Raw genomic sequence first — 16,952 nt, forward strand, 5'->3', positions numbered from 1 at the left:
TGAATCTTCAAGGCAATGATGCCTGTGAAATCAGGTTTGAAAGAACTGGTTAAAGCCAAACATATTGGATTAAAGAGGAATAAAGATTCTGAACAGGAACTTTTTAGGATCAGAGATAAACAATTGATAAGAATTGTCTATTGTGATAGGAAAGAGATCATTAAACCGGTAAGCATGCAGAAGATTTACAAGGATGCTGCCAAGACTCAAGTTACAGGGAGAAATTGGGCAGCTGGGGGCATTATTTCTTGAAACGCAAGAGTTAAAGGGTACAGACAAGCTGAACATTGTCTTTCCCCCCCTCCGAGTAAGGGAACTGAACACTAGACTGCACAGATTCGGGGTGAGAGTGGAAAGATTTAAAAGATAGGCAACTTCTTCATGTAGGTGTAGAGACTGTGCATATATGGAATGAGCTGCCAGAGAAAGTAGTCGGGTCAGGTACAACAACAGGGTTTAAAAGATATTTAGCTAAGTACATGGATAGGAGGGGTTTAGAGGATGTAGGCAAAACACAGACAACTGGGTTAACAGTGGGCACCAGGGTTGGCATGGATGAGTTAAACCAGAGAGCCTATTTCCAAACCCTATGTATGACTTCAACACAATAATTACTTCTACTGTGGGTCACTGCTGCTAAGAGGCATAGTGCCATAAACAATTAGAAATAATGGTCTGATGATAATTGTATTGGTCTAAGATGGAGGTTCTCAAACTTTATGCCATAGAGCCTTACCATTAACTAAGGGGTCCGTATACCCCAGGCTGGGAAACCTCAGCCTGAGCTCTAAGGGATGTTTATGAGAATCAAGATTTTTTTAAAAAGCAGTTTTGTTAAAATACAAAACAAGAACCATTTATTTACTTGTACTAATGTCATCCAACTGGACTTCCAGGAGAGTCTGAGTGCTAACCTTTGTTTGCTTGAAGTTGCAAGAATAACAATTCTGACCAGGAGCAAAAGGGAATGCAACCAGAAAGACCTTATCACTTTAAAAGAGACCAGCAGCTAACCCACTGATCTTAGATAACAGCTTTCATGTTAGAGAGTCAAATAACAATCCCAAACACAATATACCAAAAAAAATCTGTACATTTTCTTAAGAGGAGATGCATCAGGAATCCAGTGTATCCAGAGATACCGGCCACGTGACAGACGCACTGCCACCTGGCTGGTCGGAGGACACACCACATGCCAATCAACATTTGGTCCCTCCCAACTAATCAATACACACCTAAATTATTGGTCACCTTAATTGGATTATCTCGCCCAGCCCCATGCTATAAAAGGTGAGACTTGTCCCTGGATTGGCCTCTCTTACAGACCACCTCATTGGAGGTAAGTGCATTGATTTATGCTTGGGAAGGTCTATCATTTGTCCTGGTAAGGGAGCCGCAGCTACCCAATGTCAAGGGGGATAGCTGTTGTAGTGCTTTTCCCTTGTTCTTTGTTTGTGTAACCGCACCCTGTCCCCACACCACTTCCTGTGCATTGTAGTTGCTTGTGTTGACCCGACTTCCCCTTTAATAATAAATTCCTTATTATTAAAACTGTGTGTGTCCAGGCCTCTACTGTTGAGACTCAAAGAACCAGTTATTTCCATCACACCATCCAGGAAGTCTGGAAGTCAAATGTAAACCAACTTGCCAGCATCAGCTTCCCATCCAAAATCCATTTAATTAGCATTTTGCTTCAAACTACCCTGGATGTCTGATATAAGTATGAATGTAGAAATGCACTACATTTCAAAACATTCAATAAATTTATGATGCAATGTATTTGACAGAATATAGATCTGTTAGCACTTTGGATAGCTAGACAAATCTGCATACTGCTTTCTCTACAAAAGTAGCAGATGACTGAAGTTAATTATAAAACATCAGCCTTTCTGAACACACGTATTTCATTTTGTTTCATTTGACATACGTCAATTCCAGTGTTTGCTTATGATCTAAAGAAGTTCTTAAGTAACTGATTCTAATCTAAATGAAATGTGCAAAAACAAACCTATTCAAATCTTCATCAGTCTTCTTAACACCTTGCTTTTTCTCATTCCTCATTCAACACAGTGTACACAGAGGGCTTCCCCATTTTGTTAATACACAAAATCAAGTGGAGAATATTTTTATTTTTTCAGTAAAGTAACCAGATCCAAAAGAACCAAATGGCAAAATAAAATATTTATACATGAAAACACGAGGAAATCTGCAGATGCTGGAAATTCAAACAACAACACACACAAAATGCTGGTGGAACACAGCAGGCCAGGACTGACGAAGGGTCTCGGCCCGAAACGTCGACAGCGCTTCTCCCTATAGATGCTGCCTGGCCTGCTGTGTTCCACCAGCATTTTGTGGGTGTTGTTATTTATACATGGAAGTCACTTTAAAACAAGTATTTTGACCCAGTCACACGTCATCTGAGTGAGTGAGGCTTCTGTCAGTCCAAGTTAACCATGGATATTACATCTTAGCTGTCTAGATACGCAAGCCTGGGCACATGGAGAGCAAGCTGTTGCTCATGTAGCAAGCTCCATACCATCTTTACCACATGTTAACAACTGATTCCACAGATAGTTAATCAAACTTCTACATCATTTACCTATCCATTTTAGATTTGAATGTTAACAAAAATCCACAGTCATTAACTCAACGTGAACACTATATGCTGAAATTTCCCATTTTCTATTGTAGCCTTCTTTATACATCAACACCCTTGGCCCTTCAAGTGCTACAACTAGTTGATACTTTTCTTAGATAATTTTGGCTTTCTATCAAACCAAACCGACATTTAAAAAGACAAATTTATCAAGCTATTCTTCAAATTTTGTACTTTGCTCTTCTAGGCAGTACATTCCATAAGCCACACTATTTTTAAGTAAGTGACCCAATAATGTATGATTTCACATTAACTCATTATTACCACAGAGTTCATATTCCCTATTTTTTGAGACTTAACAGTAGATCCACATTAGCTTTATTAGTTTCAGTAGCTTCATCTATGTCTGTAATTACTATCCTGTGAACCTACACCAACAGCATCTACGCTTTCCTATACAGTCAAGGCCAGCTACATTGAATACAATTGCTGTTATTACTGTATTTTCTTTATTAAAAAAATCAAATTCTGTCTCTCAGCTTCCATCTTATGTCTTCACAAATCTAGTTTTCTGAAGAATTATTCCACCTATTTTTTTCCTGAATCTATACATTTTAAATATGGCTCTCCCTAGGCCTACATTCAAATTCAATGAAGTGTCCAAATATCAATTACTACCTTTTGCCTCCATTAACCTGTTGTTCTTTGTTCTAGTTTTTCTATCAATTTTTCATTTTTCTGTTTGGATCTGAAGCTTTAGCCCATCATGCCAGCCTCAAGATGAATATTATAGTATAATAGTGCAATATTATAGATATATATTATATTATTGTCCTCCAGATTACAGGGATCTTATTAGTTTTATGGTGTACAAGGAAGCACAAGTACCTCCGGTTACTGGTTTCATGAAGACCAGTGCCCACAACAGATAAACATGGCAAGTGTTGGATGTCTCCAGGCCTGTACTTGAGAGCTTTCAGAGGATGAGGAGGGATCTCATTAAAACCTACCAGATACTGAAAGGACAGGGTAAAGTGAATGTGGAGAGGATATTCCCTGTAGTGGGAGAACCTAAAGAGTCCCATAGAAAAGAGTTATCACTTTAAAACTGAGATGAGGATGAATTTCCTCAGGCACAGTGTGGTGAAGCTGTAGAGCTTGTTACTCGGGTGTGGTAAGCCAGGTCATTTAAGGTAGAGATTGATAGATTTGTGATGGGTTCGAATTAAGGGTTATGAGGAGGTGGTGCTAGAATGGGGTGAGAGGAAAAAAGGTGGGCATGATTGAATGATGGAGTAGGTTTGATGGGCCGAATAGCCTAACAACCAGATTAAACTCCTGTCATTTCTCTGCTCATATCTGCAGCTGATCTATATCCCACTGTATCCTTTGGCCATCTGCTATACTGTCATATCTGCTTCTGCACTTGGCAACACTTTCCAGGCACCCACCACTCTGGGTAAAAAGACGTGTCCTGTACATCTCCTTTAAACTTGCCCTACTTCTCACCTTAAATGTACGCCCTCTAGTATGAGACATTTCCACTCTGTGAGAAAAGTTACCAGTTATTTACTTTCTCTATGCCTCTTGTAATCTTATAATTCCCCATCTGGTTACCCCTCAGCTTCTGCCAGTCCAGAGAAAACAACCCAAGCATGTCCAACCTCTCATTGTAGCTCATGCCCTCTAATCCAGTCAGCACTGCAGTGAACCCTTCCTGTAACGGGGTGATCAGAACTGTACACAATTCTCCCAAGTACAGTCTGACTAAGCATGTCCTCCTCAATCTTATACTCAACTCTATATCATCTGAATAAACTTGTGCAGATGCTTTCAGTGAGCTGTAGGCCCGGAACCCCAAGATTCATATGCAGTCGCCCAAAATTTGGTCAGCACAACCACAATGGGGCTGTTCCTATGCTGTAATGTCCTATGCTGCTAAATAATTGGTAAATTGTTTTACCATTGTTACATGCACTGAAGTATAGTGAAAAATTTCACATGCAATCCATACAAATCATTTCATCACATCAGTGCAAGGGAAAAGTAAAGAATTATCAAAGCTGCCACACAGGTTGATAGGCCAATACACCATGCACTGCCTTAACCACCCTACGGAAAATTGAGCTCAAGAGCTGCAAGGTGATGTTGCAGCTCTAGAAAACTCTTGGTTAGATCACACTTGGAGTGTTGTGTTCAGTTCTGCTCGCCTCATTATAGGAAGGATGTGGAAGCTTTGGAGAGGATACAGAGGAGATTTACAGGGATGCTGCCTGGATCAGAGAACATAACTTATGAGAAAAGATTGAGTGACATACATCAGAGATAATAAACCTGATTCTGAATCAACTTGCTTGAGGCAGTCTTGAAGAGCACTTCAGGAAATACATCCGTGATGGCTTTCTTGAACAGTGTGTAACTGAACCTAATGCTCTCTTAGCTCTGGTCCTGTGCAATGAGGCAGGTAAAATTAATGACCTTGTAGTTATAGATCATCTGGGAATGGGTGATCACAGCATGACTGAATTTTTCATACAAAAGTCTTATGAAGCAAGGTGGATAAGAGGATATTTGTTAAAGGTGTACAAGATTGTAAGGGGTATACATAGAATAGACAGCCAATGCCTTTTTCCTCAGGGTGGCAATGGCTAATACAAGAGGACATACATTTAAGGTGATCAGGAAAAGTAAAAGGAGGGATGCCAGAGGTAGTTTTAAGAAACACACACACACACACACACACACGTACGTAAGGGGGTGGAATGCACTGCTAGGGTTTGGAAGAGGCAGATGCAGATACACTAGGGAGACTCTTAAATAAGCACATGTATAAAAGGAAAACGGAGGACTATGTGGGAAGGAAGGGTTAAATACATCTTGGATTAGGTTAAGAGGTCGGCACAACATTATGGGCTGAAGAGCATGTACTATGTTCTAATTCTACTCCTGTATCTTATGTCTCTCTGAACCAAACTATTATATTACTCAACCAAATTTAGCAACACAAGCATAGCTTACAAGCTGTTTTGGAGAAAACAGAATATACCTGAAGAATTTATCCACTTTTCCTCTCTCCACACCCCAAATACCAAGTGAATAAATAAAATTGCCCAAAATAACAACTCTCATTTCCATTCAAATTTTTTTTAAATTCAAAAACACTACAGATTTTCTTTCATTTTGCTCTCCCATGGTCAGTAATCCCTAAAATACCACTAGCTTCTTTAACCTTTCAGCCCTAATCTTATTTATTCTTTCCATACGCATTATTTCCCTCATGGCAAATAGTCCCTCTAAGTGGCATTACCGCTCTTGTTCCTTTTACATTTTTACCCTTTCAAATCATATCATTCTTGTTCAAAGGCACTCTATAAAATTATTTAAGTTTATGACTTTGTTAATAATTTAAAAATTTCCCTCAATTTACCTACTACTGCAATACATCATACCACAGAGATGATGTGCGTCACCTGCAAAATACACTGTAGCGACACGGTGAAATATGTCCAAAACCCAGATTTCTAGCAACAAGGAGGCCCAGGGCATCAGGTGTATGGGAACACTACTGTCTGCATGCTTTTCCCCCTGTCACACATCTTGACTTGCAAATACATTAACACCTCTTCATTATCTCATCCAAACCCTGGGACTCCTCTTTAGCACTATGGCCTGCATGTGAAATACCGCACCTCAAGGAGGTGGATCACCACCTTCTTCAAGGGCAACTGAGGACAAGTAAAATTTCACTGGCTTTGTCACTGCATAGCACTCCATAAAGTAGAGAAATTTTGAGGGAGGAAAAGCAATCACAAATTATTCCCATGATTTTTTTGTGATTTGAACTTTTAGTTCATTCCTGCGTAATTTCCAAACCTTCCTCGTTGTTTACACATGTGTACTACAAAATATAGCAATGCAAGAAAATTGAATCTTGCAATCTGAATATTTTTGAATAGAAAAATTAAAATAAAAAAGTAACTTGTAAGAAATACAAAAGTTAAAGCAATTAAGAGGTGCGTTCCCATTGATTTCACACGTTTAGAAGATACATTGTGTTCTATCAAAGTTACAGATATAGATCCTTTAACTACAAAACATGGCAACATTTAACAAGTCGAGACCAGACTAAGCCCTCAACACGACCAGCTGCCCAAAGCTAGACGTTTACTGATACACCCGATTTTAGCCTTCAGTAGCACATCTGTGATATATGCAGCCTACCAGCACAATCTTCAATATTCATCAAGACTTCTTGACACCACTTTACAAACCCATAGCCGTTACCAACTTGAAGAGGAAATAAGCACGTGAACCGTCAAATTATACACTTCACTCCTCCTGTAATAACTCCCAGAAGTTCCTACAAAACAGCTGTGGGAATCCCCTCACCAGAAAGGTTGTCACAGTGTAAAGAGGGTTCCTCATTATTACCTTCTGAAGACAAAATGCGCCTGCTGTACTAAAGTCCAAACTATGAAATAGATGATAATGGTCGTCTCTGTCCAACGCTGTTACTGGTAAGAAAGAAACCGCCCTCTTCAATCCAGCTATCTGTTACAAACAGCATTCACGCCACAAATTGAGCGTTCTATCAAAGTTACAGATATAGATCCTTTAACTGCAAAACATGGCAACATTTAACAAGTCGAGACCAGACTAAGCCCTCAACGCGACCAGCTGCCCAAAGCTAGACGTTTACTGATACACCCGACTAAAATCTGCGGCAATAAAAACATTTCAACGATATTAACTTTCCAATTATAAACAATTAGCCCATTCTTCCATTGAGCTCTGAAGTCAATGTAGTTAACATACTGCCTTGAACCATCATAAAGAAGTGGATCTAAAGGAGATTATTATTCACATAATCGGTGTTTTACACACGGGGAAAATGTGTTTCATCACTAATTGGCCGAAGTAGTGGCTAAAGTAACGCACTGGCCTTAGGTCACCGAATTGCATCGATGAACAACTGACCGCAGCCATACGCAAATGAAGGAGGCCGTGTTCCGTAGGAGGCCGGTGGGAGTTGGCGCCCGGCCCTCCCGGCCCTGCCCGGGGCCCCGGTGTCTCGCGAACGCCCGCGACGGTTGGGCTTAAACCGACACAACGTTCGCTTACCATCGCGGCAGGCGGCAGACTAACGGCGCTTCCGAGCCAACGCAAGCAAGAACATGACCGGCAGACAAACAAGGGCAAGGATCTGGTCACACAAGGAAGGATGCCTGACAAAACCAGGCCATTCTGCAGCTTAGGAACATTAAGTGACTTCTCCCTGCGAATGCAAAAGGATTTTTGTTCATCTCAGACACATTCTGTGTAAACAACTCTGGTGATCTACCACCCAGAAACCATTTCCGGGGTGACGGACCAGGCCGGTCCCAGGCCCGCCCAGCCCACCCGGTCCTGCATGCCCATTGGTCACACTCCGCGCCGCCGCGTTCCGCCATTGGGTGGCTCCCCTTCTTCCCGCCTCCTCCTTTGTTTACCACAGAAGTCAATCAAAGTCAGGCCGCTGCTCCTGGCTGCGTCCCCGGCCCTCGCCTGGCCCAGGAGAGGGAGGTGCACCCGGGGGAGCGGTGGCCCGCGTTTCCGTACTCCCTGCACGGCAATGACGGGACAGGAAGTGTAGGCCGGAGGTTTGCCAACGTTAAAGGTCAGGAAGGCGGCGCCTGTGCCTCTCGTCTCGGAGCGAGGCGTTCCTGGAGTTTCTCCACGGTGGCGATGTCGGGTCTCGTTAATTTCCTGGATGAAACGGAGGTGAAGGAGTACCTGGACAATCTGGGCATCGAATATAGTTACCAGTGTCGCAAGGAGAAGGACCCCGAAGGTAGAGCTCCTTGTAAATTCAACATACGCACGATGGGCAGTATTTCATGCTCATTCCTAATTACTTCCAAGTAGTTAGTGGAAAGCCCACAGCCACTTCGATTGATGTAATTCTTGTGATGGAAATGCCACAACTTTGCAGATTGATAGGGAGATATGGAGTACTGACCAGTCCTGGCGTTTATGTCCCGTGTCCGTATGGTGTGTGATTTTGATTTGTTGGATGTGCCTTCTGCATCTGCTCTCCCAGGTAGTGGATCCTACCTTTCTAGATGGCAGTACGTTTGGCTGGTGGTGCAGTTGTGTTTTGTATGTAATGTCGATCATTACCACGAAGATGGAAGTAATTCTCAAAGTGGTGGATGGGACGCTGGTCAAAAAGGTTGCTTTGAAATTTTAAGAGGTGGGACTCTAAGCATCTAGGTAAGTTTGGAGTATTCCATTGTATTCCGGCTGTATCCCTTGTAGATGGTATAAATATTTACAAGAAACAGGAACAATCATCTATTGTAACTTGTAGCTTGCTTTGGTGGCCATGGGGTATATACCTGACCCTGTTAAGTTTCTTGCTAACTGTAATCCCTATATAGTTGCTCAGTTCAGCTGTCAAAGGGAGATTGGTCAACTCCTTTGATGTAGTTCTAACCTAACATTTGAGTAGTATGTGATTAGTTTGTTTCTCAGTACTGTTCAGGTTTTGCTGCAGGGACTTATTTGTTACCCGAAGAATGGTGAAGATGATTGCAAAACATAATTGAAGATGATTACACGAGTGAATCTTCAGATGCTGGAAATAAATAAAAACACAAAATGCTGGCAGAACTCAGCAGGCCAGACAGCATCTATGGGAGGAGGTAGTGACGACATTTCGGACTGAAACCCTTCATCAGGAGCCCGAAATCATCAGTTCTGCCAGCATTTTGTGTTTTTATTGAAGATGATTAGTCTACTTGCCCTGAGGAATCCCACTGGGCTATCCTGGGGCTGAGATGAATGGTATCTATCAATCATCATTATCCCCATTTTGTGCTAAATTGGCTGCATTGACAATGGACAATTTTCCAATTATTTCTCACTGATTTAATTTTACTGAATCTCCATGAATACAGCAGTGGTGTCAAGGTCAATTTTGTGTGGTCCTGGTTGGTATCAAGGAGTAGATTGTTCATGAACTAGTGGCTTACTGCTGAGCTGTGTTTTGCATGGTTGGGTGTATAACTAACTCAATTACATTTCAGATAGTACAGTGACATAACAGTGGTACCCTTATTGAGTTCATCTGGAGCTTGTGTGTAGTTTTGGTCTTCTGAGAAACATGTTCATACAATGGAGAAACGCAATAAAGGTTACCGGACTAATTCCTGGAATGGCAAGACTGATATGAGGAGGGATTGGGTAAAGTATTTGTTAACTCACTGGTGGAAGAATGGGAGGGGGATCTGATAGAAACGTAAGCCTTTAAACAGCACTAGACAAATTAATTAAAAGGAGGATGTTCCCAATGGCTGGAGAGTTCGCAACTAGTGGTCACAGATTTGGGTTCAGAGTTACACCATTTAGAACTGAGATCAAGGGATTTCTTCACCCAGAGGGTGGTGAACTCATGGAATTCTCTTCCTTAAAAGGTGAGTAGTCTGTGACCTCATATGTTAAAGAAGGAAGTAGATGTGTTCCTTAGTGCTTTAAAAAATGAGTATTGTGCAGAAAATATGGGAACAGGGTAAATGAAATGGATGATTGGCCACAATTGGATAGGAGACCAGATCCAAAGGGATGAATGGCCTATTCCTACTTTTTTGTTTCTCGAAACTCCATAGCTTGGGTTTGATCGTGATTATTAAAAGCAGTTAATGGAGTTAGTAAGTTTCCCCTTTGACCAGGTAGGGTTAGGGTTTCTCATGTTTCCATCGTGGTTGGTAGGTGATTTGTGATTTGGAAGCTGTAAATTGGCCCTGGCACAGGTGATTTATTAAGGAATCATGATTCAGCAGATAGGCATTTGGTATTACAGAGAAATGTGGGATAAAGGGATTGATCAGGTTGCTGTAAGAACCAACATAGACTCAGTGAGTTCACAACTTCTGCTGTATAATAAGAGAGCAAATGTGATTTCTGTGGACATGACTTGCCTGAAATACTTTCAGCACTATCAAGCAGACGTCAGTAGCTGTTCTGGAATAACTTGGGCAGAGATTGGAGGCTGATCACATGTATTCAAAACTTTGTTGTGACATTGAATCACCTTTGTGATATCCACACTTGTGTACAAAGGTTTGTGTGGGGAGGGTTCAGAAATTCAAGATGAAAAATGGAAATACTGTAGATAGTTGCAGGAACGTGCCAAAAGGACAAAGGCTAATTGTTACCTGATTTAATTTCATGTTTCTGTGTAATGTGACAGAAGTCAGTTCATAGAATGGTGCCAGCAGAGGACTTACTCTGGACTGGAACTTTGGGTGTTCAATGCGATTTTGCAGGTTAATCAAACTTTTGAGGTTGGCCCTGAGTGTTCTTTGATATGTCATTAAAATCAATCTATACTTCACTGTATTTTATTACGCAAGTTATTTTATTTCTTGGTTTCAGCTTCATTTAATAGCTGAAACACTGATTAGGCAGCTAAACTACTATGTGGATAATCATCTAGTTAGATATCAGATAAATTATCTTAATATTTCCTACTTGGCAGGATGTCAACGACTTGCTGATTACTTGGAAGGAATTAAGAAGAATTATGAGGCAGCTGCTAAGATATTGCAGCATAATTGCGAGGAAAACAATCATGGAGAAAGCTGCTACAAGCTTGGTTCTTACTATGTGACTGGAAAAGGTACAAGTTATCTTTTGGCCTTTTGGAGTATGTTTGATTACACTCTTTGCTATCAGAGTCAATGTTGACAGGTCTCTAATAACTGAGGAGATTTCCAAGAGATCTAGAAGAGCTGATGAGATAGTCATGGGAAATTAAATGTAGATGTTATGGGTGGGAGGTTGCTATATGGAGCTAAAAGCTAGGTGCAGTTGATAGGTAAAAGCTAGGTGCTAGGTAACCTTGTGTACTTCAGTTTGAGCAGGTTCCTGGTTTTTGTACAATCCAGAGGATTAGACTGCACTAATTTAACTGCAGACTTACCTACACTAACACAAGAACCAAGTAGAGCATTCTCTGAACATATTTATAACATCGAATACCAAGTCACCAAGCTGATTTGATATGGGTAGCATTAAATAGCATTGTAAAAATAATCAAACTTGAACCTACACTGGCCATTCTTTTCAGTTTCTGAAATAATGCCCCTTCCAAACAACTGTACCCTTTAAATAGCCATCTGAACCAACTTCTTACAACTGAAAGAGTTCCAATCTGGCATAAATTCACAGTTAATAGTCTGATATAGTACTTGCAATGCCACATACTTTTTGAAAAATCTTGTCCCAGTTTGCTTGTGGTACGTAGTATTTTAGTTAACTCCATAGATCTAACAATGCAGACCAAAGCAGTTAATTGAAGTGAGTTATTAATTAAACCTATCAAATATTGAAAGGTCTAGATAGAGTGGAGGTGGAGATGATTTTCCAGGAGTTCAGAACCAGAGGGCGGAGCCTCAGAATACAAGGACATCCCTTTAGAGCAGAGATGAGGAGGAATTTCTTTAGCTAGAGAATGGTGAATCTGTGGAATTCAGTGCCACAGATGGCTCTGGAGGCAAATCATTGATAGGTTGATTGGTTCTTGATTAGGAAGGGTGTCAAAAGTTATGGGAAGAAGGCAGGAGAATAGGGTTGAGAGGAAAAATAAATCAGCCATGATCAAATGTTGGAGCAGACTCAATGGCGCAAATGGCCTAATCCTGCTCCTGTTGTCTTATGGTCTTCTAGGTGGGTTAATATGTCCAGATCACATTTATAATGATTGTGACTGAGTAACTGCACGAAGGTACCAGTTGAAGCATTACTAATGTTTTCTGTTTATAGAGGAATGTATTGATAAGCAATTGAAGAGGATTGTTTTTGACATAACTAAATATTTGATTATGTTTTTAAACAGGTGGATTACAACAAAATCTGAAGGCTGCATATGAATGCTTTGTTAAATCATGTGAAAAAGGTGGTAAGAAGTCAGTAGATGCCTGTCATAATACTGCATTGTTGGCTCACGATGGACGAATATTTGATAATAAACCAGATTCTGTGAAAGCCAGGGATTACTATACAAGGGCCTGCAATGGGAACTTTGCAGCTAGCTGTTTTAATTTAAGTACTTTGTATATCCAGGGAGCTCCAGGTGTGACCAAGGATATGGCCCAGGCCCTGAAATACTCTCTTAAAGCATGTGACCTGGGTCACATCTGGGCTTGTGCAAACACCAGTCGAATGTACAAATTAGGAGAGGGTACGTCCAAAGACAATGAAAAGGCAGAACTTTTCAAAAACAGAGCACAGCATTTGCATAGGGAGCAAAAGGAATTTTCACAACAGTTAAAGTTTGGGCAATGATTTTAAATTCTTGTGTAAACTTTTTTTTTACTTTACTGGAACACATTCTTCAAATAAAAAATGTGAATGAACAAAGCAGAATTGGACTTACCTGTGATGTATTCCTCTGAAACTTTCTGGCATTGAATGGCATTATTCACACCTGAAGAGTGGAGTTCTGTTTGGGTATAAAACTAACACTGGACCTAGAGCTGAGTTTTTTTTTGATGACCTGATGCAGAGTCCTGAGGAGTGTGGTCAGAGAGCTGGGTGGTCGAGGAAAGGGCTAATGCTCAGTTCAGTGCTCTACTTCTGCAGCTTTCAATGAGTGTTGCCTTTGGGTTAAGGAGGATTACCCATGGAACTCTCCCTTCACCTCTCTGCCTCATTGCTTGAAGCTCCATACCCAGGATTTGATACACATAACAATACCCAGCAACAAATCCCAATTTCAAAGAATTATGTTATTTGAATCTTCAGATTTGCTGCAAGGCATGCTATGCTCGGTTTTCCATTAGGGTCCTCCTTACATCTGATGAGCTAACATGTCTAACTCCCAGTCACATCTTTGTTTAAAGAGAGAACTTCCCTGAGGCTTGATTTTTTTTTTTTTTTAAATGGACAATTTAGATATGCATCCACCTTTAAACTTTATTTTTTAAAAGAAACACCTTAGGGTAGCTATTTCTTGGGCATTCCTTTCCACCTTCCCACATCATGCTCCTAGAGGCATCCATTCGTGATCCCAAACCCCCACTTTAATGCTCCTACCTCCAGGTTCTAAACACACTGCTACCATTTCCTTCGACCTTGGTCTCCTAGAATCCTCCCCAGAGGACAGAGTTAGCAGTGGACAGGCCTTTGAATGCTTTGGTCTTCAAAGGCTGTGTTAATTGTTCATTGAGCTTTGCAACCAAACTCTTGCTGCAGCAGTACCATGAGATTAACATTTGTTTTGGCTTCTTTAATCCCCACTTGCAGAAATCATGGGACTTCTCCTCTTTACATACCTACCATGTAGCTTCAATCTTAAGTGCCGTTCCAATAACTACAGGAAACTGCTCCATCCCTTCAGTCTGTACCTTGGAAAGGTGTTAGAACTATCATGTTATCAATGTTATTTTTATTGTGATGGTCTGTGCTTAACTAAAGGGAGGATGGACCTTCTTATAGTCAGATCTAGTCCTACCTATTGAATAGAAAGGAACTGGAATATATGGACATTACCTTAATAAACCGTGGGTGGTTTCTCAGTCTGTAGTTGCTTTGGTTGCTCTGAAATCCCATTTTGAAGATTTCCTTCCTTCGGTGATGACCAGTTTTCCGACTGTTGAATTGCTGATAAAGCTGACACTGTTCAGTTATTGTAGTTCTTGGCCTGTTGGTGCTCTCATGGAAAGGAAGAAAGCATTGCAATTTTATCATGATGCTGCTGAAACTTTTGTAATCAGAGAAGGATATGTGAATGGTGCTACTGTTAAAACATACACTTGGCAGCCACTTTATTCGGTACACCTGCTCATTAATGCAAACATCTAATCAGCCAATCATGTGGCAGCAACTCAATGCATGCAGACATAATCAAGGGGTTCACTTGCTGTCCAGGCCAAATACCAGAATAGGGGAAAAAATTATGATCCAAGTATCTTTGACTGAGGAATAGAGCATAGAACAGTACAGAAGAGGGGCAGGTCCTTTGGCCAAGCCAAGCAAATTAGTAAACTTAGTTTCTTCTGCCTGCACAACATTAATATCCTAACTATTTTCCTCACATTTGTATGACTATCCAAACATCTATTAAAAGTCCCTAAAGTATATGCCTCTACCAGTGACTCAGGCAGCACATTCCAGGCACCCAGTGCAGCCCCTCCTTATTACTTTATATGACAGCATTGATAGCTTTGTGGCAAAGTTTGCAGATGATACAGAAATAGGTGGAGGGGCAGGTAGTTTTGAGGAAGTACAGAGGCTACAAAAAGACTTAGACAGATTAAGGGGATGGGCAAAGTATTTGCAGATGGAATACAGTGCCAGGAAATGTATGGTCATGCACTTTGGTAGAAGAAATGAAAGGGTAGGCTATTCTCTAAATGGAGAGAAAATAAGGTGCAAAGGGACTTGGGAGTCCTTGTGCAGGATTCCCTAAAGGTTAATTTGCAGGTTGAGTCTGTGGTGAGGAAGGCAAATGCAATGTTAGCATTCATTTCAAGAGGACTAGAATATAAAAGCAAGGATGTAATGTTGAGGCTTTATAAAGCACTGGTGAGACCTCTCTTGGAATATTATGAGCAGTTTTGGGCCCCTTAGCTAAAAAAGGACGTACTCATATTGGAGAGGGTTCAAAGGAGGCTCATGAAAATGATTCTGGGATTGACAGACTTGTCATGTGAGGAGCATTTGATCCCTATGAGCCTCTACTCACTGGAATTCAGAAGAATGAGGGGTGAAACATCGAATGGTGAAAAGCCTTGACAGAGTGTGCATGTGAAGAGGATGATTCATGTGGTGGGGGGGGGGGGGGGGGGCTAAGACCAGAGGACACAGCCTCAGAATAAAGGGGTGTCCTTTTAGAACAGAGATGAGGAGGAATTTCTTTAGCCAGAAAGTAGTGAATATGTGGAATTTGTTGCCACAGAAGGATGTGGAGGCCAAGTTTTTGGGTATATTTAAGGCAGGGGTTGATAGATACTTGATTAGTCAGGACATAATTAGGCAGGAGATTGGGGCAGAGAGGAAAATGGATCAGCCATGATGAAATGGCAGGGCAGACTCCATGGGCCAAATGGCCTAATTCTGCTCTTGTATCGTACTGTCTTCTCTTGTTAGACTATTGACATATTGATTTAAGAAGATCTCTTGGATGTACCTTACAAATTCTGTCACATCTGAACCTCTTGCAGTGAGAAGGTCCCAGTTTACATTAGAGGAGTTGTAGTCCCTGGCAACAAAAAAAAACATTTGTTTTTACACCTTTCATCTGTCTGCGTATTTGTTTCTCAATACTCCAGGGGCATTGGGAGGAGTGGTTCCAGTGCAATCCCTTCAGAGTGATTTCACCCTTCCTATTATCAGCGTCTACCCATATAGACTCTGTGGACAAGCCCACTATTTTGTCCTGAGTGCAGTTGTGATATTGACCCTGATTAGTGGTGTGACTCCCCCACCTCTTAAACCACCCCTGCTATCTTTTTTAAAAGATCAAAAACCTGGGACATTAAGCACCCATTCCTGTCTCTCTCAACCAAGTCCCTGTAATGACCACCACATCATAGTTCCACGTACTGATCCATGCTCCAACTTCATTCCCTTTACCCACAATACCCCTCCAGTTAAAATACACACACTTCAAACTATCAGTACCATCCTATCTATTACTTTGCTCCTGTCTGTTTTTACTGACCCTGACATCCATCTTCCTTTCCATCCCTCCATTTTGCAACCTGCTGCTCTGGCTCCCATCCCTCTACCAGTAGTTTAAACCTACTGAGTCACAATTAGTAATGCTTTTATTCAGGTTTAGGAATTACAACTTCAACATTTTTTAGAAATACTACTTCAAACAAAACTGAGCATTTACTTTGCATTGCAAGGCAACATGTTATCTCATTTAACTGATGAAATTCTTCCATATTCTAAAGAATATTGTAATCTTGTATCTGAACAGTACCTGCTTAAGTTACAGCTTCAGTTCAGACTTTGAAGGTCCAGCTAACATTTCATATCATTTGCTGTTAGTAAGTAATATGAAGCATGTGCAAGAAAATTGCTGTTTGCTGACTACATGACCTCACAATACCTGATCAGCCAATATTTAACTAGTTATGCCATCCTTTCAATGTATGTTGTACTTTGAGAAAATACACAAATTTTGTGGCAGTTTTAACCAAAGGTGGGAAAAAACTGAAAATGGTCTAAATATTGGAAAAAGAAACTGTTATCTTTTACTTTTATTCACGTGATGACAAGTTGTAACAGCACTCCAACAAGTCAAATGGTGGGGAATAGGGATACCTGGGGCAAAACAAAACCAGAAAGATCAAGGTTAGCA

General features: G+C 40.9%; 2 protein-coding genes across 2 annotated transcripts in view; one reads left to right on the forward strand and one right to left on the reverse strand.

The window, feature by feature from the left end:
- Positions 1–7,979, reverse strand: part of zyg11 (zyg-11 family member, cell cycle regulator) — a 40,491-nt gene extending 32,512 nt beyond the window's left edge. The window contains exon 1 of the mRNA XM_073062991.1: positions 7,721–7,979. Coding sequence (XP_072919092.1) covers positions 7,721–7,723 — 3 coding nt within the window. The 5' untranslated portion in view covers positions 7,724–7,979. The remainder of the gene's footprint in view (positions 1–7,720) is intronic.
- A 106-nt stretch (positions 7,980–8,085) lies between these two features.
- On the forward strand, positions 8,086–13,000 carry coa7 (cytochrome c oxidase assembly factor 7). The gene is made up of 3 exons (XM_073062993.1): positions 8,086–8,429; positions 11,118–11,258; positions 12,477–13,000. Exons 1-3 carry the CDS (start codon positions 8,324–8,326, stop codon positions 12,923–12,925), a joined length of 696 nt encoding a protein of 231 aa, XP_072919094.1. The 5' UTR covers positions 8,086–8,323; the 3' UTR covers positions 12,926–13,000.
- Positions 13,001–16,952: the final 3,952 nt, after the last annotated feature.

This window comes from Hemitrygon akajei, chromosome 12, assembly GCF_048418815.1.
Source record: "Hemitrygon akajei chromosome 12, sHemAka1.3, whole genome shotgun sequence".
NCBI classification, from domain to species: Eukaryota; Metazoa; Chordata; class Chondrichthyes; order Myliobatiformes; family Dasyatidae; genus Hemitrygon; species Hemitrygon akajei.

Excerpts from the sequence above, each read along its gene's own strand:
- coa7 (XM_073062993.1), top strand. The coding sequence starts at position 8,324 with ATGTCGGGTCTCGTTAATTTCCTGGATGAAACGGAGGTGAAGGAGTAC. Across the intron at positions 8,430-11,117 it reads CAAGGAGAAGGACCCCGAAG|GATGTCAACGACTTGCTGAT; the intron begins GTAGAGCTCCTT and ends CCTACTTGGCAG. Across the intron at positions 11,259-12,476 it reads TTACTATGTGACTGGAAAAG|GTGGATTACAACAAAATCTG; the intron begins GTACAAGTTATC and ends GTTTTTAAACAG.